General features: G+C 36.2%; 1 protein-coding gene across 2 annotated transcripts in view; it reads left to right on the top strand.

Moving 5' to 3' along the window:
- Positions 1–24,240, top strand: part of MCU (mitochondrial calcium uniporter) — a 206,005-nt gene that overhangs the window by 136,321 nt on the left and 45,444 nt on the right. For both annotated transcript variants that reach the window (XM_060034818.1, XM_060034817.1), the window contains exon 2: positions 24,078–24,144. In XM_060034818.1, the coding sequence (XP_059890801.1) occupies positions 24,078–24,144 (67 nt within the window). The remainder of the gene's footprint in view (positions 1–24,077; positions 24,145–24,240) is intronic.

Here is a 24,240-nt window from a genome sequence, read left to right as displayed (position 1 = left end):
GATTGAAAACATGTGATTTTGAATGTAAAGTTTCACTTGGTAATATAGGTCTTTGTCCTCTTCTGTGACTTTTCAGATTTTCATGTGCTTCAAATGTAGAATGATTAATGGGAGGGGTGGACTAAGTGTGAGCAAGTCATGATTGGTCTGTTGTGGTAATAATGATGTTCACAGTGTTTTTGCTAACTTACTCTATGAAATTAAAACAGAAGGTACCGTTCAGAGAAGCCACTTAAGTTTCCTTTGGCCTTCCTGACTTCTGTGATTATTTCTATTTTAGAACCTTGAACTCCTTTAACACACCCTGATTAAAGAATCAACTAGCTTCTATTTATTGCAGTTGTTACTGAAGATCAACTATTGAATTATTTAGTAGTGTTGAATTAAAAGAGAGAGAATTTAATATTGTGGCCATCCTCAAAGAGCTTGTGTTGTCAAGGTATGTAAAGACAGCATTGACTCAGAGCATTGTTTAAATGATGCTATTCAGTGACATTAAACATATTGGCACTGGATGTTCTTATACACTGGAAATAAAAATAACTTTTAGGGCTTCCCTGGTGGCACAGGGGTTGAGAGTCCGCCTGCTGATGCAGGGGACGCGGGTTCGTGCCCCGGTCCGGGAAGATCCCACGTGCCGCGGAGCGGCTAGGCCCGTGAGCCATGGTCGCTGAGCCTGCACGTCTGGAGCCTGTGCTCCGCAACGGGAGAGGCCACAACAGTGAGAGGCCTGCGTACCGCAAAAAAAAAAAAGATCAGGTCAGGTATGTATGTATGTATTTATTGGCTGTGTCAGGTCTTAGTTGCAGCACACGGGATCTTTTGTTTGCGGTGCACGGGCTTATCTCTAGTTGCAGCACACAGGCTCTTTTGTTGCGACGCATGGGCTCAGTAGTTGCAGCACACAGGCTTAGTTGCCCCGTGGCATGCAGGATCTTAGTTCCCTGACCAGGGATCAAACCCGCGTCCCCTGCGTTGCAAAACAGGTTCTTAACCACTGAACCACCAGGAAGTCCCAGAAGTAACTTTTAACTCTTAATGCTCTTACTCCTCCTTTTATAAGAACATTAATTCAGTATATAAACAGATGTCAGTTTTGATTGTTGTATTTCTAAAATACTTTCTTCTGCTCCGTATGATAGGAAAAGATTTGAGATATTGAGTGCCATTTGAAAATTTGGTGGGTGAACCTCATAGAGAATGGTTTCTGGATCCTAACCAGCATCTCTAAAAATCAATAGCCAAGAGAGATTTAGGTCAATTTTTATTATTTTGACAAATTGGGGTGAACCAGGATAGGCCTTATAACTTGCATAGTTCAACTGAAAAGCTGCTTTGAGGAAATAGCTTTCAGTGCAAGTCCAACATTTTGGTGAGAAGGGAGAATGGTAATAGAGAAAGAAAAGAGAGGAGAAAACATGTTTGCATGTTTATTTAATGAAAGATGGGCTTTAGGGATTGACACTGCATTTCATATAGAAGCACTAAAGGAGGTATTACTGAGACCCTCCCATTGGAGAGTAGTGAGGGCAGAGGTAAATCTCCTGAACCACTGCCAGTCTGTCACCATTAGACCTCCATTTAGATATTGCAAAGTGTTTTTGACTAACAAAATAACCCATCATGACTGTAGCAGCTCCTATTTGACTTATTAATAGAGGAATTTATTACCTTCCTTCTCTTCTGCTTAGATTAGCTTTGGGATATTGAAGATCTTAATCTGTCCTAAAATTAAGAGTATTTTTTTAGGCAAGGCTTTCAAGGAAGAACTAAGACACACATGTATGCACGTGCACAAACACACAATGTTAAGGCAAGTTGTTAGTCCTTTCATCACTTGTTGCTACTCCTATTTCCCACTGTTTGCTTCACCCCAACATGTTAAATACTCATCAGGAAGTTTAGATATCAGCACACTAAGTTTAAAATATCAAGATAAATATAAGAAGCAGTCAGAGAAAAAAGTTTTTCATTCAAGGAGCTTAGAATAGTATAAGTATTTAGTACTTGCCGTTCTCTTGTCTATAATAACCTACCAGCCTTTGCACTTGTGGATTGTTAGTAAATGCTTTCCTTTTTAACTTTTTATGTAGAAAAATTTTAAATCTACAGAAAAGTTGAAAGAATACTATAGTGGACATCCAAATTCCTTTTATATAGATTCACTAATTGTTAACATTTTGCCAAATTATGATTTTTTTCCCCTACTGAGCCTTTTGAAACATCATTAACACTTCATCCATAAAAAAGTGCAGCCTGTGTTCTCCAAGAATAAGAACATTTTTCTGTGTAACCATAATGTAATTATTACTCAAGAAATTTAACATTGAAACAATGCTATTAACTAATAGACAGTGTATTGAAACATATCATAATTAGATGGTATTGTTGACTTAAGGAAAATTGTTTTTTCTGCCCACCTCAAAGATAAATACATTTTCCCCCTTGAAAATGTTTGGGGACTTGCCTGGTGGCACAGTGGTTAAGAATCTGCCTGCCCATGCAGGCAACACGGGTTCCAGGAAGATCCCACGTGCTGCAGAGCAACTAAGCCCGTGCGCCACAGCTACTGAGCCTGCACTCTAGAGCCCACGAGCCACAACTGCTGAGCCCACGTGCCACAACTACTGAAGCCTGTGCGCCTAGAGCCTGTGCTCTGCAACAAGAGAAGCCACTGTGAGAAGAAGCCCGCGCACTGCAATGAAGAGTAGTCCCTTGTCGCCACAACTAGAGAAAGTCCGCACGCATCAACTAAGACCCAACACAGCCAAAAATAAATAAATAAATTAAAAAGAAATTATTTTATTTATTTTTTTAATACAGCAGGCTCTTATTAGTCATCCATTTTATACACATCAGTGTTTACATGTCAATCCCAATCTCCCAATTCATCACACCACCACCACCACCTCCCGCTGCTTTCCCCCCTTGGTGTCCATACGTTTGTTCTCTACATCTGTGTCTCAATTTCTGCCCTGCAAACAGGTTCATCTGTACCATTTTTCTAGGTTCCACATATATGTGTTAATATACAATATTTGTTTTTCTCTTTCTGACTTACTTCACTCTGTATGACAGTCTCTAGATCCATCCATGTCTCTACAAATGACCCAATTTCGTTCCTTTTTATGGCTGAGTAATATTCCATTGTATGTATGTACCACAACTTCTTTATCCATTCGTCTGTCTATGGGCATTTAGGTTGCTTCCATGTCCTGGATATTGTAAATAGTGCTGCAATGAACACTGGGGTGCATGTGTCTTTTTGAATTACGGTTTTCTCTGGGTATATGCCCAGTAGTGGGATTGGTGGGTCATATGGTAATTCTATTTTTGTTTTTTAAGAAACCTCCATAGTTTTCTCCATAGTGGCTGTATCAATTTACATTCCCACCAACAGTGCAAGAGGGTTCCCTTTTCTCCACACCCACTCCAGCATTTGTTGTTTGTAGATTTTCTCATGATGCCCATTCTAACTGGTGTGAGGTGATACCTCATTGTAGTTTTGATTTGCATTTCTCTAATAGTGATTTTGAGCAGCTTTTCATGTGCTTCTTGACCATCTGTATGTCTTCTTTGGAGAAATGTCTATTTAGGTCTTCTGCCCATTTTTGGATTGGGTTGTTTGTTTTTTTTAATATTGAGCTGCATGAGCTGTTTATATATTTTGGAGATTAATCCTTTGTCCATTAATTCATTTGCAAATATTTTCTCACATTCTGAGGGTTGTCGTTTGGTCTTGTTTATGGTTTCCTTTGCTGTGCAAAACCTTTTAAGTTTCATTAGGTCCCATTTGTTTTTTTTGTTTTTTTTTTATTTCCATTACTCTAGGAAGTGGATCAAAAAAGATCTTTCTGTGATTTATGTCAAAGACTGTTCTGCCTATGTTTTCCTCTAAGAGTTTTATAGTGTCTGGTCTTACATTTAGGTCTCTAATCTATTTTGAGTTTATTTTTGTGTATAGTGTTAGGGAGTATTCTAATTTCATTCTTTTACAGGTAGCTGTCCAGTTTTCCCAGCAACACTTATTGAAGAGACTGTCTTTTCTCCATTGTATATCCTTGCCTCCTTTGTCACAGATTAGTTGACCATAGGTGCATGGGTTTATCTCTGTGCTTTCTATTCTGTTGCATTTATCTATATTTCTGTTCTTGTGCCAGTACCATACTGTCTTGATTACTGTAGCTTTGTAATATAGTCTGAAGTCAGGGAGTCTGATTCCTTCAGCTCGGTTTTTTTTCCCCAAGACTTCTTTGGCTATTTGGGGTCTTTTATGTCTCCATACAAATTTTAAAATTTTTTGTTCTAGTTCTGTAAAAACTGCCATTGGTAATTTGATAGGGATTGCATTGAATCTGAGATTGCTTTGAGTAGTATAGTCATTTTCACAGTACTGATTCTTACAATCCAAGAACATGGTATATCTCTCCATCTGTTGGTATCATCTTTAATTTCTTTCATCACTGTCTTATAGTTTTCTGCATACAGATCTTTTGTCTCCCTAGGTAGGTTTATTCCTAGGTATTTTATTCTTTTTTTTGCAGTGGTAAATGGGAGTGTATCCTTAATTCCTCTTTCAGATTTTTCATCATTAGTGTATAGGAAAGCAAGATATTTCTGTGATTTTGTGTCCTGCAACTTTACCAAATTCATTGATTAGCTCTAGTACTTTTCTGGTGGCATCTTTAGGATTCTCTATGTACAGTATCATGTCATCTGCAAGCAGTGGCAATTTTATTTCTTCTTTTCCAATTTGTATTCCTTTTATTTCTTTTTCATCTCTGATTCCCGTGGCCAGGACTTCCAAAACTATGTTGAATAATAGTGGTGAGAGTGGACATCCTTGTCTCTTTCCTGATCTTAGAGGAAATGCTCTCAGTTTTTCACCATTGAGAATGATCTTTTGCTGTCGGTTTGTCATATATGGCCTTTATTATGTTGAGGTATGTTCTCTCTATGCCCACTTTCTGAAGAGTCTTTATCATAAATGGGTATTGAATTTTGTCAGAAGCTTTTTTTGCATCTAATGAGATGATCATACGGTTTTTATTCTTCAATTTGTTAGTATGGTGTATCACATTGATTGATTTCCATATATTGAAGAATCCTTGCATCCCTGGGATAAATCCCACTTGATCATGGTGTATGATCCTTTTAATGTGTTGTTGGATTCTGTTTGCTAGTATTTTGTTGAGGATTTTTGCATCTGTATTCATCAGTGTTATTGGTCTATAATTTTCTTTCTTTGTAGTGTCTTTGTCTGGTTTTGGTATCAGGGTGATGGTGGCCTCATAGAATGAGTTTGGGAGTGCTCCTTCCTCTGCAATTTTTTGGAAGAGTTTGAGAAGGATGGGTGTTAGCTCTTCTCTAAATGTTTGATAGAATTCACCTGTGAAGCTATCTGGTCCTGGACTTTTGTTTGTTGAAAGATTTTTAATCACAGTTTCAATTTCATTGCTTGTGATTGGTCTGTTCATATTTTCTGTTTTTTCCTGGTTCAGTCTTGGAAGGTTATACCTTTCTAAGAATTTGTCCATTTCTTCCAGGTTGTCCATTTTATTGACATAGAGTTGCTTGTAGTAGTCTCTTAGGATGCTTTGTATTTCTGCGACGTCTGTTGTAACTTCTCCTTTTTCATTTCTAATTTTATTGATTTGAGTCCTCTCCCTCTTTTTCTTGACGAGTCTGGCTAATGGTTTATCAATTTTGTTTATCTTCTCAAAGAACCAGCTTTTAGTTTTATTGATCTTTGCTATTGTTTTCTTTGTTTCTATTTCATTTATTTCTGCTCTGATCTTGATGATTTCTTTCTTTCTGCTAACTTTGGGTTTTGTTTGTTCTTCTTTCCCTAGTTCCTTTAGGGGTAAGGTTAGATTATTTATTTGAGATTTTTCTTGTTTCTTGAGGTAGGCTTGTATAGCTATAAACTTCCCTCTTAGAACTGCTTTGCTGCATCCCATAGGTTTTGGATCGTTGTGTTTTCATTATCATTTGTCTCTAGGTATTTTTTGATTTCTTCAGTGATCTCTTAGTTATTTAGTAACGTATTGTTTACCTCCATGTGTTTGTGTTTTTTACGATTTTTCCCCTGTAATTGATTTCTAATCTCATAGCATTGTAGTCAGGAAAGATGCTTAATATGATTTCAATTTTCTTAAATTTACTGAGGCTTGATTTATGACCCAAGATGTGATCTATCCTGGAGAATGTTCTATGCACACTTGAGAAGAAAGTGTAATCTGCTGTTTTTGGATGGAATGTCCTATAAATATCAATTAAATCTATCTGGTCTATTGTGTCATTTAAAGCTTCTGTTTCCTTATTAATTTTCTGTCCTGATAATCTGTCCATTGGTGTAAGTGAGGTGTTAAAGTCCCCCACTATTATTGTGTTACTGTTGGTTTCCTCTTTTATAGCTGTTAGCAGTTGTGTTATGTATAGAGGTGCTCCTATGTTGGGTGCATATATATTTATAATTGTTATATCTTCTTCTTGGATTGATCCCTTGATCATTATGTAGTGTCTTTTCTTGTCTCTCGTAACATTCTTTATTTTAAAGTCTATTTTATCTGATATGAGTATTGCTTCTCTAGCTTTCTTTTGATTTCCATTTGCATGGAATATCTTTTTCCATCCCCTCACTTTCAGTCGGTATGTGTCCCTAGGTCTGAAGTGGGTCTCTTGTAGACAGCATATATATGGGTCTTGTTTTTTAATCCATTCAGCGAGCCTGTGTGTTTTGGTTGGAGCATTTAATCCATTCATGTTTAAGGTAATTATCAATATGTATGTTCCTATTACCATTTTCTTAATTGTTTTGGGTTTGTTTTTTAGGTCCTTTTCTTCTCTTGTGTTTCCCACTTAGAGAAGTTCCTTTAGCATTTGTTGTAGAGCTGGTTTGGTTGTGCCTAATTCTCTTAGCTTTTGCTTGTCTGTAAAGCTTTTGATTTCTCCATCGAATCTGAATCAGATCCTTGCTGGGTAGAGTAATCTGGGTTGTAGGTTCTTCCCTTTCATCACTTTAAGTATATCATGCCATTCCCTTCTGGTTTGTAGAGGTTCTGCTGAGAAATCAGCTGTTAACCTTATGAGAGTTCCCTTGTATGTTATTTGTCGTTTTTCCCTTGCTGCTTTCAATAATTTTTCTTTGTCTTCAATTTTTGCCAATTTCATTACTATGTATCCAGTACAAACCCCAGGAAAAATTTTTGTGAGAATTAATAAGCTGATTTTAAAATGTATAAGGAAATGCAGAGGGCTAAGAATAGTCAAGACTATCATTAAGAAAACAAAATTGAAGGATTTACAATATCAGATATTAAGACTTAGTAAAGCTATAGTAAGTAAGATAATGTAGAACTGGTGCAAGAATAGATGAATAGACAAATGGAACAAAGTAGAAAACACAGAGATAGATCCACACACCTGATTATGGCAAATCCTCCATCTCAATTCAGTGGAGAGAGGATGGTCCTTTCAATACATGGTGCTGGGTCAATTTGATGCCATATTGAAAAAATAAATTTAATCTTGGCTTCACCTCACAGCAGATAAAAAAAAACTTCCTGGTAAAATATAGATATAAATGTGAAAAGTAAAATAATAAAGCTTGTTAAAACACAGAATATCTTTATGAACTTGGAGTAGGAAAACATATCTTAAATAAGATACAATAAGTACTAACGATAAAGGAAAAGATTGCTAATTGGATTAACATTAAAAATTTTTGTTCATCAAGATACCATTAAGAGAGAAGCAGCAAGCTACCGACTGAGAAAAGATACTAACAATATGTGTATCTGACAAAGGGCTCATATCCCAACTATACTAAGAAATTTAATAATCAATAAGAAAAAAAGGTTATCTGACAAAAAACTGAGTGAGAGTCTTGAATGGATACTCACAAGAGGGTATCTAAGTGTTCACTAAATATGGGAAAAGGATCTCAACCTCATTAATCATCAAGGAGTAAAACTACTAGAAGATAACATACACACCTACCAGAATGGCCACAATTTAACAAAACTGACAGTACCAAGTATTCACAAGAATGTGGAGTTGGGCTTCCCTGGTGGCACAGTGGTTAAGAATCTGCCTGCCAATGCAGGGGACATGGCTTCGAACCCTGGTCTGGGAAGATCCCACATGGCGTGGAGCAACTAAGCCCGTTCGCCACCACTACTGAGCCTGCACTCTAGAGCCCGTGAGCCACAACTACTGAGCCCACATGCTGCAACTACTGAAGCCTGTAGGCCTAGAGCCCGTGCTCCGCAACAAGAGAAGCCACCGCAATGAGAAGCCTGTGCATTGCAACGAAGAGTAGCCCCTGCTCACCACAAGTAAAGAAAGCCTGCACACAGCAACAAAGACCCAACACAGCCAAAAATAAATAAATAAATAAAATAAATTTTAAAAAAAAGAATATGGAATATCTGGAACGCTTTAACCTAGTAGGTGTCTAAGTTGTTACCTGCTATTTTGCAAAACTGGCTATATCTGTTGAAACTGAACATATGCATATCCTGTGACTGAGCAATTCTACTCCTAACTATATACTCAGAGGATGTGCATACATAAGTGCACCAAAAGACGTAAAGAATGTTCATCAGAGCATTATTAGCCAAATCTGGAAATAGCCCACATGTCCCTTTTGGAATATTCACTCAATGGATTCATATAATGGATACATAGATATGCAACGATGAAAAAGAAGTAACTACTGCTATACTCAACAACATGGATGAATCTAATACATATAATGTTGAAAACAAAAGCCAAATTCAAATTAATAAATTCTGTATGGTCCCATTAAAATAAAGTCCAGGCCTTTATCAGAAAACAAAATCTAACTTTTTTCCAGCTCCCATGGAAAGCCTAACTGGAGAAATGGTGTTTGTCAAAGACTGTTTAAAGGATAAACTGTTCTTTTTTTTTCTTTCTTTTTAATAATTTGGAAATTTTTAACACAGAAGATTATGGAGAATTATACAGTAAAACTCACACTTAATCTAAATATTTATATTTTGATATATTTGTATCAGATCTTTTTTTTTAAAATAAATTTATTTATTTCGTTTTTGGCTGTGTTGGGTCTTTGTTGCTGTATGTGGGCTTTTCTCTAGTTGCGGTGAGGTGGAGCTTCTCTGTTGCGGTGCGCAGGCTTCTCATTGCGGTGGCTTCTCTTGTTGTGGAGCACGGGCTCTAGGCACGAGGGCTTCAGTAGTTGTGGCACGTGGGCTCAGTAGTTGTGGCTCGCGGGCCCTAGAGCGCAGGCTCAGTAGTTGTGGCGCATGGGCTTAGTTGCTCCGTGGCATGTGGCATCTTCCTGGACCAGGGCTTGAACCCATGTCCCCTGCATTGGCAGGTGGATTCTTAACCACCATGCCAGCAGGGAAGCCCTGCATCAGATCTTTTTTACTAAGAAAATAAACAATAAATATACAGTACAATACAATAAAGTTAATGCTACCTTTGTTCCCATCCCCAATTCCAAAACCCTTTTTCCCCAGAGAGTATTACCATAAAAATGATCTTTCCCATTTATTTTAATAGTTAATATTTAAATATATTATTGTGTATACTATATATAAATAGTGAAAAGGAAAACAATAATATGTATGTATATATTTGTTTCTTTTAAACTTAACATACAGAGTACTCTAATTTGCTTATCCTTCTATAATTTTTAAATCTTGAGATTTATCAACTTATAGATCTATTAATAGCTCTTAATTCTAAATGAACTTTACTATATGAATTATTGCACTTAATTGTCCATAATATTTTATGCTGTTCTAAATTATAATCTTTTGAAATCAAGCTGACTTTGCCAAAAAAAAACAAACAACTTGATTTGTATTGTTTTACTCCCTCAAAGATTGCCTTTACTCAATTGTATTTTAAGATGATAAAGATAGTCTCATCTTTTATCAAAAAGTGATATAAGAAACAACCTTGTGAAATTTCTTATTTAATATCCAGAATTTGGGGGGAATCCTTGTATCCACTATTATTACTCAGAGCTTACTATATCAAGCGCGGCATCAAAAATTTCTTTTAGAACTTTGTGCTAGAAAATATTTGCCTTTCCTGACAAATTGCTATGCTTTGTCCCTTCTATTAATGAGAATTATCACTGATTATGTCGCCTTTTTGTCTTGGAGGCTAGGAGGCTGTAATAGTTTTTTATTGTTTCTCTAACAAATAACAACAAACTTTGTGACTTAAAACAACATAAATGTATTATCTTATGTAGTTCAATAGGTTAGAAGTCCAATACAAGTCTCAATGGGCTAAAACCAAGGTGTCAGCAAGTCTGTGTTCCTTTATGGAGGCTGTAAGGGAGACTCTGTTTACTTGCCTTTTCCAGCTTCCAGAGGCTACACCCTTGCCATGGCCTCTTCCTCTAGCAACATTGGGGAGAGTGCTTTGTCTTTGTCACACTTAACATCTTTTTGGTTCTCTATAGCCACACCTTCCTCTATTTGAAGGTCCCTGTGATAACATTGGTCCTATCCAGATAATCTCCCTATTGTAAACTCAGTTTATTGGCAACCTTAATCCCATCTGCAGCCTTAATTTTCCCTTGCCAAAGTAACATGCCCACAAAACCCAGAGATCGGGACATGGACATCTTGTGGGGCGGGGGGGGGGGCGGCAAGGGAAGGGTGTTATTCTGGCTACTGCAGAGACTTAGAGCCAAGTATGGAACTTAATTTAGCCTTGTTGAAGGTTTTTGGTTTTGTTTTTAGTATTTATTTATTTAGGCGCGCTGAGTCTTAGTTGCAGCACACAGGATCTTCGTTGAAGCATGCAGACTCTTAGTTGCAGCATGAGGACTTTTTTTTTTTTTTTTTTTTTTTGCGGTACGCGGGCCTCTCACTGTTGTGGCGTCTCCTGTTGCGGAGCACAGGCTCCGGACGCGCAGGCTCAGCGGCCATGGCTCACGGGCCCAGCCGCTCTGCGGCATGTGGGATCTTCCTGGACCAGGGCACGAACCCGCGTCCCCTGCATTGGTAGGCGGACTCTCAACCACTGCGCCACCAGGGAAGCCCCATGCGGACTTCTTAGTTGTGACATGCAAACTCTTAGTTGCAGCATGCACGTGGGATCTAGTTTCCCTACCAGGGATCAAACCTGGGCCCCCTGCATTGGAAGCATAGAGTCTTAACCACTGTGCCAGCAGGGAAGTCTTGACCTCACTGAAGATTTTGATGGGCCACATCAAAACTTCTTTTCTCAAAAAAAAAAAAAAAACTTCTTTTCTCCCAATTTTTATTTTCTAATATTTTTATTTTTATTGGTCCTGGTTTTTTTAATTTCAATTTCAGAATTCTAAAAAAATTTACCACCATTTTATGGTGTGTTTATATTGTAGTTACCTCAAATTCTTTGTACAACAGATGAAGGATAAATAAAATAATTTGAAAACTTAGACCTTGTGCATGCTTAGATGATGAAGATGATGGTAATGATAGTGGTAATGACCTCTCTCTGTATATAGATAAGGATCTGCTAGTCTCTCAATCTCAGTCTCAATTGCGTAAAGTTGTGACCAGAATTTTAGCTAAGACAGCACACTATTCACATGTTAGCCAAGACATGGAAACAACCTGAATGTCCATCAACAGAGGAATGGATAAAGAAAATGTGTTATTTGGGCTTCCCTGGTGGCTCAGTGGTTGAGAATCCCCCTGCAAATGTAAGGGACGCAGGTTCAAGCCCTGGTCTGGGAAGATCCCACATGCCACGGAGCAACTAAGCCTGCGCGCCACAACTACTGAGCCTGCGCTCTAGAGCCCATGAGCCACAACTACTGAGCCCGTGTGCTACAACTACTAAAGCCCACATGCCTAGAGCCCATGCTCTGCAACAAGAGAAGCCACTGCAATGAGAGGCCCGTACACTACAACGAAGAGCAGCCCCTGCGCGCAGCAACAAAGACCCCACGCAGCCACACAGAAAAAAGATGTGGTATTTATATACAATGGAATATTACTTAGCCATTAAAAAGAATGGGGGCTTCCCTGGTGGCGCAGTGGTTAAGAATCCGCCTGCCAATGCAGGGGACACGGATTCGAGCCCTGGTCCGAGAAAATCCCACATGCCGCAGAGCAGCTAAGCCAGTGCGCCACAATTACTGAGCCTGTGCTCTAGGACCCGCAAGCCACAACTACTGAAGCCCATGCACCTAGAGCCCGTGCTCTGCAACAAGACACTGCGATGAGAAGCCCTCACACCGCAATGAATATAAGCCCCTGCTCGCCACCACTAGAGAAAGCCTGCGTGTAGCAACCAAGACCCAACCAAAAATTAAAAACATTTTAAAAATTAAAAATGAAATAATGCCATTTGCAGCAACATGGATGGACCTAGAGATTATCATACTAAGAGAAGTAAGTCAGAAAGACAAATACCATATGATATCGCTTATATGTGGAATCTAAAATACAACACAGATGAACATATCTGAGAAACAAAAACAGACTCACAGACATAGGGAACAGACTTGTGGTAGCCAAGGGAGAGGGGGGTGGGGGTGGGAAGGATTGGGAGTTTGGGATTAGGATATACAAACTATTATACATAGGATGGATAAACAACACAGTCCTACTGTATAGCGTAGGGAGCTTTTCAATATCCTGTGATAAACCATAATGGAAAAGAATATGAAAAAGAATATATATATGTATAACTGAGTCACTTTGCTGTGCAACAGAACTTAAACACAACATTGTAAATCAACTATAAAAATTTTTTTAAAAGAAAGAAAAAAGAGAATTGTTAGCTAAGAGATTGGCCCCCATGTGATTCCTAAACAGATGGAGAGGTCAGCTGGAGTCAGAGTGGGCTGAGGAACATTCTGGGTTGAGTGTTTTCAGCTTTGAATTATATGAAAATCATCTTAACTATCATATTTATTCTTACCCTTTGTACTTACTAAAACCTTTAATGACTATTATTCCTTTGTATTAATTTTAAGTAATGTATTTATTATCTGAAGTTACAACCTGGAACAGCTTTGTTAAGAATATTTTTAAAGATCAAACAAATTAAAATAAATCCCCTTCACTAAAGATAGTAAAAGGAGGAAAGTTAACCAAAATCTGTGCATCTATATGAGGCCAGAGTGGTAAAGACAAATAAGACTTATGAATGTTTTAAAATTTCCAATTAGTTGAAGCTGGATTTGTTGTTCTTATGGTGTTCCCGTTGGATAAATTCTGGAAGGAATGAAGGAAGAACACCAGTCAGCTAGTACATGATTCTTTTGCTTGTATTCCAAATTGAGATTTACAATTACACAGGACAGTTAACGTTAGAAATGTAGGCAGCACGTTTATTTTGTTTTTAATTAGGTACAATAACTTACAAGAAACGAAAAAGGAATTCTGAAACAAAATAGCTACTTTCCCATTTTATGTTTTGCTCTTCTCATGGTTTAAGTCTGTTACACTTACACAATACATGGGAGGGTAGAGAGTGATTTTTATAGCAGCTGTTGTGTCCCTCTCATTGCAGAGGAATAAAAAGAGCCTGTAGTTACTTATATTCGTGAGTGTTAACTACGTTCTTTTTCATTATTAGCTGAAGCTAGAGTGAAAATAAAAATCACAGAATGGGCTTCCCTGGTGGCACAGTGGTTGAGAGTCCGCCTGCCGATGCAGGGGACACGGGGTCGTGCCCCGGTCCGGGAGGATCCCACATGCCACGGAGCAGCTAGGCCCGTGAGCCATGGCCACTGAGCCTATGCGTCCGGAGCCTGTGCTCCACAACGGAAGAGGCCACAGCAGTGAGAGGCCCGTGTAATGCAAAAAAAAAAAAAAAAAAAAAAAAAAAAAAATCACAGAAGGCCTGCTTTTGGCTTGAAATCGTTTACTTCATTAATGTAAGGAAGATGTGACACAACTTCTCACTACCTCTTCTTTCTCCCCTTTTATTTTATCCTAAGCTAATAAAAAATTAAGCAAGTCTGTAACTAAAAGACAAAATATAGAAGCAATATGGGAGTATAAGTTACTGCAATTTTATATGTAATGATTTTTTTTCCCCTTCCATCCTAGCTTTTCTCATGCATTTTAAAGGTTTCAGAAAAATAAATAAATCCACTATACCTTAAAAAAGAGAAGAATACAACAAGATATTTGGGGTCAGTAAATATTATATTTATGTTAATTATTTTTCTTTCTTAACTTTTATTTGGAAAAAATTTCAAACCTACAGAAAAGTTGCAGAGAGATTACAATATACAGTCTTACACCTTTTACCTAGATTCATCAATTATTAATACTTGGCCACATTTGCTTTATTTCTCTCTCTTTACACACACGTGTATATATGTATACAGGCATACCATTATTTATTATTTTCTGCTTTATTTGACAGTGTCATATATCCTAATCCTTCAGCTCTAAATGCTTCAGCCATGTTTTTCCTAAGAACAAAAGTATTCTCCTGCTCTTGTTCAAAATACAGACTCTGATTTTACTTTTTCGTGAATCCTGTCTATTACCTGTGTTTTATCAGCATTCAAGAACAAAGGAAGGAGTGGGGGAATTATTAATAGCAGCCACCCACTTCCTAAGTTATTCACCACTATGCATCTTTCAGAAACCAAGTGTGAAAATGAAAGATAGAGGTTGATTTTCAAACCTAAATAAATATAAAGTAATTGATGGACAAGGCCCCTGTAGCATTAAAAGTAAGCCCTATTTCGTAAGATATCGCGTACAGTTGAATCATTTCCGCAAATACCTATTAGTATTTATTTTCATATATTCATAGACTTTCAGAGTTGGAAGGGCCTTACAATGTATGTTGTATAACTCATTCATTTTACAGATGAGAAGAACTGAAGTTCAAGGTCACACACCAGAGATGAGATTAGAATCTGGCTTTTCAAACTTTTAATGCAATATTCTTTCTTTTATGTTATGTTGCCTCCCCATGAGCTCTTGTTGCTTATGTTGGGGTCTTGATAAATGCGAAAGGTAAAATGTCAGAGACTAAGACACCTAACTAACTAATGTATCCCTAATGTAATCTCATCTGGATGAACTACAGCCGTGCTTCTCAGACTTTAATGTGCATGTGAATTTCCTAGTCATGTCGTTGAAATGCAAATAATGAATCAGTAAGTCTGAGGTAGGGCCTGAGAATCTGCATTTCTAACACGTTCATCTGATGCTGATGCTGCAGATCCATGAACTACATGTTGAGTAGCAGTTATCTAGAACCAGCACAGAAATCTCATAGCCTCCGGACACTGGCAAAGTAGAAAAAACTACAAAATACGTAGGTTATATAAAGTATAGAGAATAATATAACTAATACCTATTTACTCATCATCAAGCCAAAATAAAATACTTTTAAAAGTTCTTGTTTTCCTCAAATATCGTATGTTAACGCATATATATGGAATCTAGAAAAAAGGTACAGATGAACTGGTTTGCAAGGCAGAAATAGAGACACAGATGTAGAGAACAAACGTATGGGCACCAAGGGGGGAAAGCGGGGTGGGGGGTGGTGGGGGGATGATTTGGGAGATTGGGATTGACATATATACACTAATATGTATAAAATAGATAACTAATAAGAACCTGCAAAAGAAAATTTTTTTTTAGAGTTCTTGTTTTCCTAACTTTTATGTCACTTTAGAGAAGGGAGTTTTATCCCAATACATTAATTTATAGATGAAACTACCTATTTCCCCGATATTGTTATATACTGAGATTCCACAGACTTTAATGGTACTATGGAAGGAAATATTAATTCAGGTGATGAAAAGAACCATAGTCAAACTGAACTGTCAGTCAAAAAGCACAACCAATGAAGTTCCATTTTTACTCTCAATAAAAAGATCTTTTAAACCAGCTACCTTTATTCATTTAACAAATACTGAGAGTTCACACTCCCATGTAGTTTACATTCTGATTTCATTCCTTTATATCTAAGTCTGTATGCTGTTTTGAATTGTCTAAATGACTATTGAAAGGTACAAATGCTAGGTGTTAAGGATTTTGCATTTAGGTTTTTTGTTGTTGTTTAAAAAAGAATAACTAGCAGTATACTTAGTGCCATCTCAATACAACATGGAATACATTTGTACCTGGAGCAACTAAAAATAAAAGACATTTCATATATATGAAGAAATTTGTTCTCTGAATATCTCCCAAAATGCTTATAGAAGTAATAATTACTTCATTGTTACTCAGAGTAGTTTTAGCAGTAAAATAACAAGGCAAAGTCATAAAACATGTCAATGATAGTGAGGTATAAGGAGGAAGACAACTCAATTAGGTAAATATTAATTAAGCTTCTACTTTCTCCTAGTGTAGGGGGGTGGGGTACCAATATATAAAGAAATGAAGGCAGTCTTCAAGGTGATCATTGCTCTGAAGGGGAGGCAGGCATCCAAACATAATTAGAATACAGTGTGACAAATGAAAACAGGTATGGACAAAATCTAGGAGCAGTGCAGGAAAGTTGCAGAGGAAATGGAGTTAGAGAATGTAATATATTTTAAAAATGATTAAAGAAACTACGAGAATTCAGAATTTCTATAAAAGAGAAGGATGGATAGATAACATGATAATATAGTCTAGGTGAAAGGTATAAAAGGGTGTTGACTGTAAAATTCAACTTTGCTGTTTGTTTGAAGTTTCATGATAAAATGTTGGGTAAAATAATAGTTATAAAAAAACAGGTAGTATTATATAGAGTGGTCACAATTTTTACTTTTCTTGTGAGTGAGCATAGGTTCTTAATAAATAGAAGGAAAGGAACAAAATAGAAGAGAACTTGCCAGTTCACAGTGGGGAAGGCAGGTTGTCACTGAAGTAAAGCAGAAATGCCTTACACTGGTATCTTTTTTTTTTTCCACGGTACGTGGGCCTCTCACTGTTGTGGCCTCTCCCGTTGCGGAGCACAGGCTCCGGACATGCAGGCTCAGCGGCCATGGCTCATGGGCCCAGCTTCTCCGCGGCATGTAGGATCTTCCCAGACCGGGGCATGAACCCGTGTCCCCTGCATGGGCAGGTGGACTCCCAACCACTGCGCCACCAGGGGAGCCCTGCACTGCTATCTTTAACGTGTCTGTCCTGAGACCCAAGAGAGTAAAAGTGCATCCATTAAGGAAAATGTAGCAACCATCAGGGTGTGAGGACATTCCAAACGTAGGTGTAGAATTGCCTCAGACACTAGGGGTTTCGACTACACAATGAAATTTTAATAGATATTGGACTCTAGTTCTTATGCAGTATAAACGATAGGTTGTAATTTTGGGGTAATATCAAAATCTTAAATAGAAACATTGTTTATCAATGAATTTATACCAAATTAACTTAATAAGTAGTGATATACTAGAAATATTGGTAATATTTTCAATCTTAGAGCCTAGATATTGATTTCAAAACCTAATTTAAGAGAATTTGCTTTAATGAGCATTTCTTGATACTATTAAATGGATAGCTATTTGTATTTACTTGGATTTTAAAATGACCTTTATGTGAATTTATATTATGTTAAATGATATGATATACAGCTAGTTATGGTTAAGGTTTAAATGCTCTGATTATTTTAGTCTGTTGTTAGATCAGCAGTGAAGATTTTGTGGCTAAGGTCTTGGCTTTGTATGCTTTTATATACATGTATGCTATTATATACATATGTCTTTGTGTACGTTTGATCCTCAGAGCACTGTGAGTTGTTGAACAAGTATTACTTTTTAAATACCTTATTGATAATTTGGGAACTAGATTTGATTTCCTAATTAGAAAACTGATATTGAAAGATACAATGAAAGTCCTTCATATTGTCTTGTTTTGTAGATGTGAAATTCTCTTGAAAATCAAAGGTATATAAATTGAATCATGACTTCCATTATGAAGTCACAATATATTCTAAGGGGGAAATGTTGCCAATGTTATAATAAAATGTAGGAACCATTTAAAATAATATATTCAAGGAGAAAATAATTTTCCAATATTAAACTGTATTATATAATTTAACTCACACTTAAACTGTATCAGGAACTTTGTTTCCTTGGTGAGTTATTGAAAGAAGAATAAAATATGCCCTGTAGGTAGTCTAACCCTTTAAGTGTTTTTTACAGTGCTTTCTGAAGAGATTCTCGTTTAAACCTTCAGGTGTCTAACTTTAACATCACATGGTGTTTATATTGTATAATATCTCTTTGTTTAGAGATAGTTTTGGCTTTTGAAATGTGTTAAACTTACTAAATTCTTTTTAATAAGAGGCCCTTAAAGAGATTGATTTGTTTTGAGTTTTGGGGTTTTTTTTTTTTTTGGCTGTGCCCCGCGGCATGCAGGATCTTAGTTCCCAGACCAGGGATCGAACTCGTGCTCCCTGCAGTGGAGACCACTGGACCTCCAAGGAAGTCCCTGTTTTGAGTTTATATTTCTGAATATCTTAAATTTTGGTAGGATGTTGGTCATTCACATGTTGTCCCATTTATACTGTCACTTATCCGTAAATGAAATCAGCCTTGTGAAATAGTCAGTTTTGTTGTCATTGCTGTCTTTAATTTAACAGCTGGGGAAACTGAGACTTTGGGGTTGAAATTCAAGATTTCAGCTGGCCCCAACTCTTCTAACTGCAAATCTCCTATATCTTGCGGGTTTGAAGTCACGGTGCTTATTTTAGTATGTTTGTAGAGTTGAAGTAGTGAAAAATTATTGCCGATGTAATGCTTCAACAGTTTTATTACGTCAAGGGTACAGATAAAACTGATGCCAAATTGTAGAAGCTGTTATAGGTGTGTCTTGCTTTAGAACACCTGAAATAGTTTTACACTGTTAATCCTAGTATGCTTGTAAGCACTGGATTCTAAAGGTAAGTTTGGCAAAGTTGTTGAAACCTGGGTACCCTGGTCTTAAAGAAGAGAAACTTTTGGAACATGTATTGAAAGGATCCATTCTCATAAGCATTCCTTGTTATACTACGGGAAATGTAATGGGAATATCATTTGACATCTAAACTCATGATATAGTAAGGCTATTTATAACAAGGTTTTAGCCATGGACAAGTATATATAATTATTCCGTCTAAAGCTTTTTGACATAATTAATGTAGTATTTTTTATACAGTTTAACATAGGTAACAGATATTTGTTTCCTAATAAAATTAGGTCCCAAGATTTTCGTAAATAAAGGGAACTGGGTTGATAAGGAAATACCTTTTTCCTCTTTCTTTTTTTCTCTATTTTTTTCTATTTCCCCGCCTCTGGTTTAATGTCCAACTGGCTGTGAATATTTGCAGGGTATTGACAGGTTATTTAGACTTGACAGTCTTCCCAAGTTGCTGGCAGGAATACATTGCTGAGTTGGCTCTTCTGAACAGTGAATGGTGTGTGTAGGGGAAATTGCATAATTTATGATAGAACTAAAGGATTTTAAAGTTAGTTTTGACTTGAATTTAATAATTTGCTCTGGGGTCATGGAATGTCTTTTTATAATAATAAAGTTTGATTTTTAAAATTATCTTGAATCTTATGACTTGGGAAAATAAAGTTACAGTGCTTTGTACTCTTAACTTGTACTCTTTGTACTCTTTGTACTCTTAACTTTGTACTCTTAACTTGACTCTTAACTTGATAATGCTAGCATTTTTCTTCTCCTGGGGTTAAGATTTAAGGGTAATGGTTGTAATACCAGGGCAGTTGTTAATACTTTCCTTTACTTCACTCGAATCCCTGTTTTTCCTAGAGGTTCTCAAGCTACTTATCAAAGATGTGGACTATCTCATACCAAAAGTATAAACTTGTATTTTCTTTTCAAGGGACTGAGTAGGCACCAAATCACCTTATTCAGTTGGCATTGATTGCCTAGAGGTTTACGCTTTCTCTGATGATTTCTGCTCATTCTGAATATTTACTTTCTTAACCTTAATCTTGTTCTCTGCCTATGAAGTTTAAATATGTGAATAATACATGCCATTTGCCTGAATGTTTTTCTTTTTTTACTTTCTTGACATATTTTTAAAACGTTCAGCATCAATTATTTATTAAACTCTTCCTATTTTCTTGTGATTTATTAAGAACATACAATTTAAACAACAAAATACATTTCAGTCTAGGAGAGTCATGGAATACAATTTAGAATGCCAGTGCCTCTTTGGTCTTGAACACTTATATTCCTTTCCTTATATTTTTTTGTCTTTGTTTTGCTTTTGTTTATTGTTGTTATTGTTGCCATATTTCAAAGAAAAAAGGCAAGAGCAAAATCATTTTTGTTCCCATTGGCCTTATTAGACTATAGGCTGTTAGAATGGTTAAAGAAAGAAAAGGACCTATGTGTGTTTGTGGACACTTACTAAGTAATATTTTGTAATTGCCAATGTCATTGTAGAAGTGACTGGGAAGACTTTGGGAAAGTGGGAAAGTGAATTATCTCAAAACAACAGAGGGGTTCTACAGCAAAGATCAGCAAACATTTTCTTAAAGGGCCATATGGTAAATATTTTGGGCTTTGTGGGCCATATGGTCTCTGTTGCAGCTACTCAACTCTCCTGCAACTACACAGCTACTCAATTCTGCTGTTGTAGTGTCAAAGTAGATGAATGAGCTCTAGATAGTAAGTAAATAAATGAGTTTGTGTTCTAATAAAACTTCATTTACAAAAACTGGTGGCTGGCCTGCCAACCCATGTTCTATAGCATTCTAACAAATAATATTCATAAACAGCCATGTATTTATTTAGTTCTCTGCCCCAGATACACATCTTTTATTAATGTTGAGGATAATCTGTAAAATCATAGAGGACAGAGGATTTCCTGTTTTAAAATGGCCTAGTAGATGTATACTGAAATATTTTCAGGTAAAGCAATATGATGTTTGGAATTTCCTTTAAGATACTCTGTGGAAAAGACCTGGTTCATATAGATGAACCAGGTTTGACCAAATGTTGGTAAATATAGAAGCAGGTGATGGGTGAATGGAAGAAATTCATCACACTGTGTTCTCTACTTCTGTGTAAGTTTGAAAAAGTCCATATTAAAAAGTTACCACTTAAAGAAATAATGGCCCAGTAGTGGTAGCAGTTTCTTCCTTCTCTTGGAATCACTTTGAAATAGAAAGGAGAATAAGAAACAGAAATACAAGCTCCATCTTCAGTATGACCAGAGAGATCTCTGCAATCCCAAAGCACAATACTGAAGAACGGCTGCCAGATCTAGTAAAGGGAGTGTGTGAGAAGACCCCAAAAGAGGATGCCTATGATATGGTTGCAGATCCCCAGCAAAGCTCAGAGAGCTTGGTTCTCCAAAATAAGTGGCTGGCCTCAGACTTCTCCACAGCAGCAATCAACACTAAAACTTTACCCACGAAGTCCTCAAGGAAAGATTAATTTAGGAATCTTGTGCCAAGCCAAATAATCATTCAATATAAAGGCAAAGACAAATATTTTTTAACATGCCAAGCTTTAGGGAATTTAGCTCTCATGAGTCCTACCTCTATAAGATGAAGTTCAGCCAACCAAGAAAAACGACAATTGAAGTATTGGTAGTAAGCCTAGAGTCCATCAATCTATAAAATTAAGATTAAAACAAATGTGAAGATTAGGTTTTGCAGAGCAGAGTATGAATGTTTAAAATTTTGACAATGTTGACAGTTTTCTAACGAAAGTTGGAAGGGTGCAGGACAAATGATGTAAAGTGGTAGAAACCCCAGTTTTTCAACACGCTGTCAAAATATGTCATCTAAAATCAATAAATTCAATAAAAGAAGTATGTGGGGTTGGGGGGAGGTATATAGATAGATAAACACCAAGAAAAGTTACATAATAAATAAACTGGATAATAGAAGGGAGGGAAAAAGACACATAACTATAAGTTCATCATCGCTCATAATAAGAGATGGAAAAAATATATATATACATATATATATATCAGGAGTACCAACTGATGGAATTGCCATTTTTAATTGGGTTGGGTAGAGTAGACCTCACTCAGAAAGTGAAATGTGAACAAAGATTTGAAGGAAGTGAGGGAGCTTGATAGTTTTCTGGAGAAATAATATTCTAAGTAGAGGTAATAGCTATTGCAAAGGTTCTGGAACAAGAGTGTAGCTGGTCCATACAAAAACCAGAAAAGAGCCTAGGGGCTAAAGCAGAATGATTGAGAGGCAAAATGGTAGGAGGTGAAGTCAGAGAGATAACAGGGTATCAGATAATATTGGGCCTTAAAGGCAGTTCAAAGAACTTAGATCTTACTCTAAAATGACTACTAATACAAAAAAAATAAAAATAAACTTTCCATATTAATATTAGAAGTACATGTTTAACTAAAACATAGACCATTTAGTAAACTATTTTTAAGAAGAAAGAGCAGCAATAAAAACAAAAAACATAAAAATTTTATAGCATAAAATTTGATGAAAGGACATTAAATATACATTATATTAATAAATATAAACAGGCTAAACTTTTCTGTTAAAAGAATCCCAGATTAGATCACAAAAACTATAGAGTCATTCCTAAAACAAAAAAACTCAGGAAAAATAATAAAATTAAAGGACAGGCAGAGCATTAACAGGCATTTGCAAACTAAAAGGAAAAATTCAGGGGTCATGATCCTAGTATTGGACAAGACTTAGTACAAAAAGAATTACATTAGATTAAAGGGGACATATAAGATCTGAATAAAGAAAACCTTAAAATGCTTCTCAGGAACACAAAGACTAAAATAGAAAGGCTTACAAGGTTCTTGATTAAGAAAGACTCAAAAATCACATAGATGTCAGTTTCCTTATGTTAATCCATTGAGTTAATAAGCTCTCAACTTCAAAACAAACAAACAAACAAAAAAACTAACATTTATTGAATACTTATTCTATGCCAGGCACTGTTCTAAGTGCTTTATGTGTATTCATCATTTAGTCCTCACAGCGACTTTATGTGGTAGGTGCTAGTATTACGTTTTTGTCCATTTTTCAGTGAAGAAACTTGAGGCACAAAGAGGCTAATGAACTTGCAAAGATTGCAGTTAGAGTAAGTTACAGAATCAGAATCTGAACTCAGGAGTGACTATAGATTCTATGCTCTTAATCACAGTGCTGTGTTATTTTTGAAGCTGATTGTGTGTGTGTGTGTATCTGTGTGTAACTGGAAATACTGACTCTGAAGTTCATATGGAGCTACAAATAAGCAAAAATAGCCAGGAAAATTCTTAAAGGAAAGTAATAAGGGAAACTATCCCACCCTGCCAGATGTAAAAATATAAAGCTAGGATATTTAAAACAGTGTGGCTACTACGACATGAGCATATAGATCATTGGACAGAAAAAGATCCAAATTCATATAGGTATTTGGAAAATTATCAAGGTAGCATTTCAAATAAGAGGGGAAAATGAATTATTAAGTATAACGGTTAGCTGTGTTATCATTAGAGGTTGGTTGGATTGCTGCTTCTTAACTGACTAAAATTAATTCCTAATAAATCAAAGATTTAAACTTGAAAAATCAAACTAGAAGCCATGGAAGAATTTTATAGTATTCTCGAAGTAGGGAAAGCTGCTGATATATGACACAGGACCGTTAAACCACACAGAAAAGATTGAAAAGTTTGACTCTTAAAACATGAAAATTGTGTGCATACAAAAACACCATTAACAAAAATAAAAACAGGGAAATTTTTATGACATATTTCGTTGACCAAGGGATAATTTTCTTAATATTTAAAGAACTTCTACAAAATAATATTCAAAGACCAAGATCCAAATTTTAAAAATGGCAAAAGATGTAAATACTCAGTGCATAGAAAAGCAAATACAAGTAACTCAGATTAAAACATGTATAGATTATCACTCTTAGTACAAAAAATGCAAATTACAATTATGGTGAAATACTGGTTTATCTTGAAATAAACCAAAATGTTCATCACTATCATCTTAGGATGATAGGAGTTTGAGAGACTTTTCTTTTATCTGTATTTTTAAATTTTTCTACAAAGAATACATACTATTTAAATAATTAAAAAGCTATTATTTATTATATACATACACATGTGCATATAACATTTGTTGTTGTGTACTGACAATGGATGTGTCTTTATGTATTTTCTAGGTGCACCAGAGGCTCTCTTCTTGGCCTAGCGGAGTTGTTTATTGCAGTACTGTTGTGCCCTCTGATGGTGAGTTTTGGCAAATCCATTTTTATGTCCAATGCTTTTTTTTCTTTAACTGTTTCCCATTCTCAAACTGACATATAGATTTATAAACCATACTCT

The sequence above is a fragment of the Delphinus delphis genome, chromosome 16 (genome assembly GCF_949987515.2).
Source record: "Delphinus delphis chromosome 16, mDelDel1.2, whole genome shotgun sequence".
NCBI lineage: Eukaryota > Metazoa > Chordata > Mammalia > Artiodactyla > Delphinidae > Delphinus > Delphinus delphis.
Note: the sequence above shows the minus strand (reverse complement) of the source record. Positions and strands in the feature narration are given on the sequence as shown.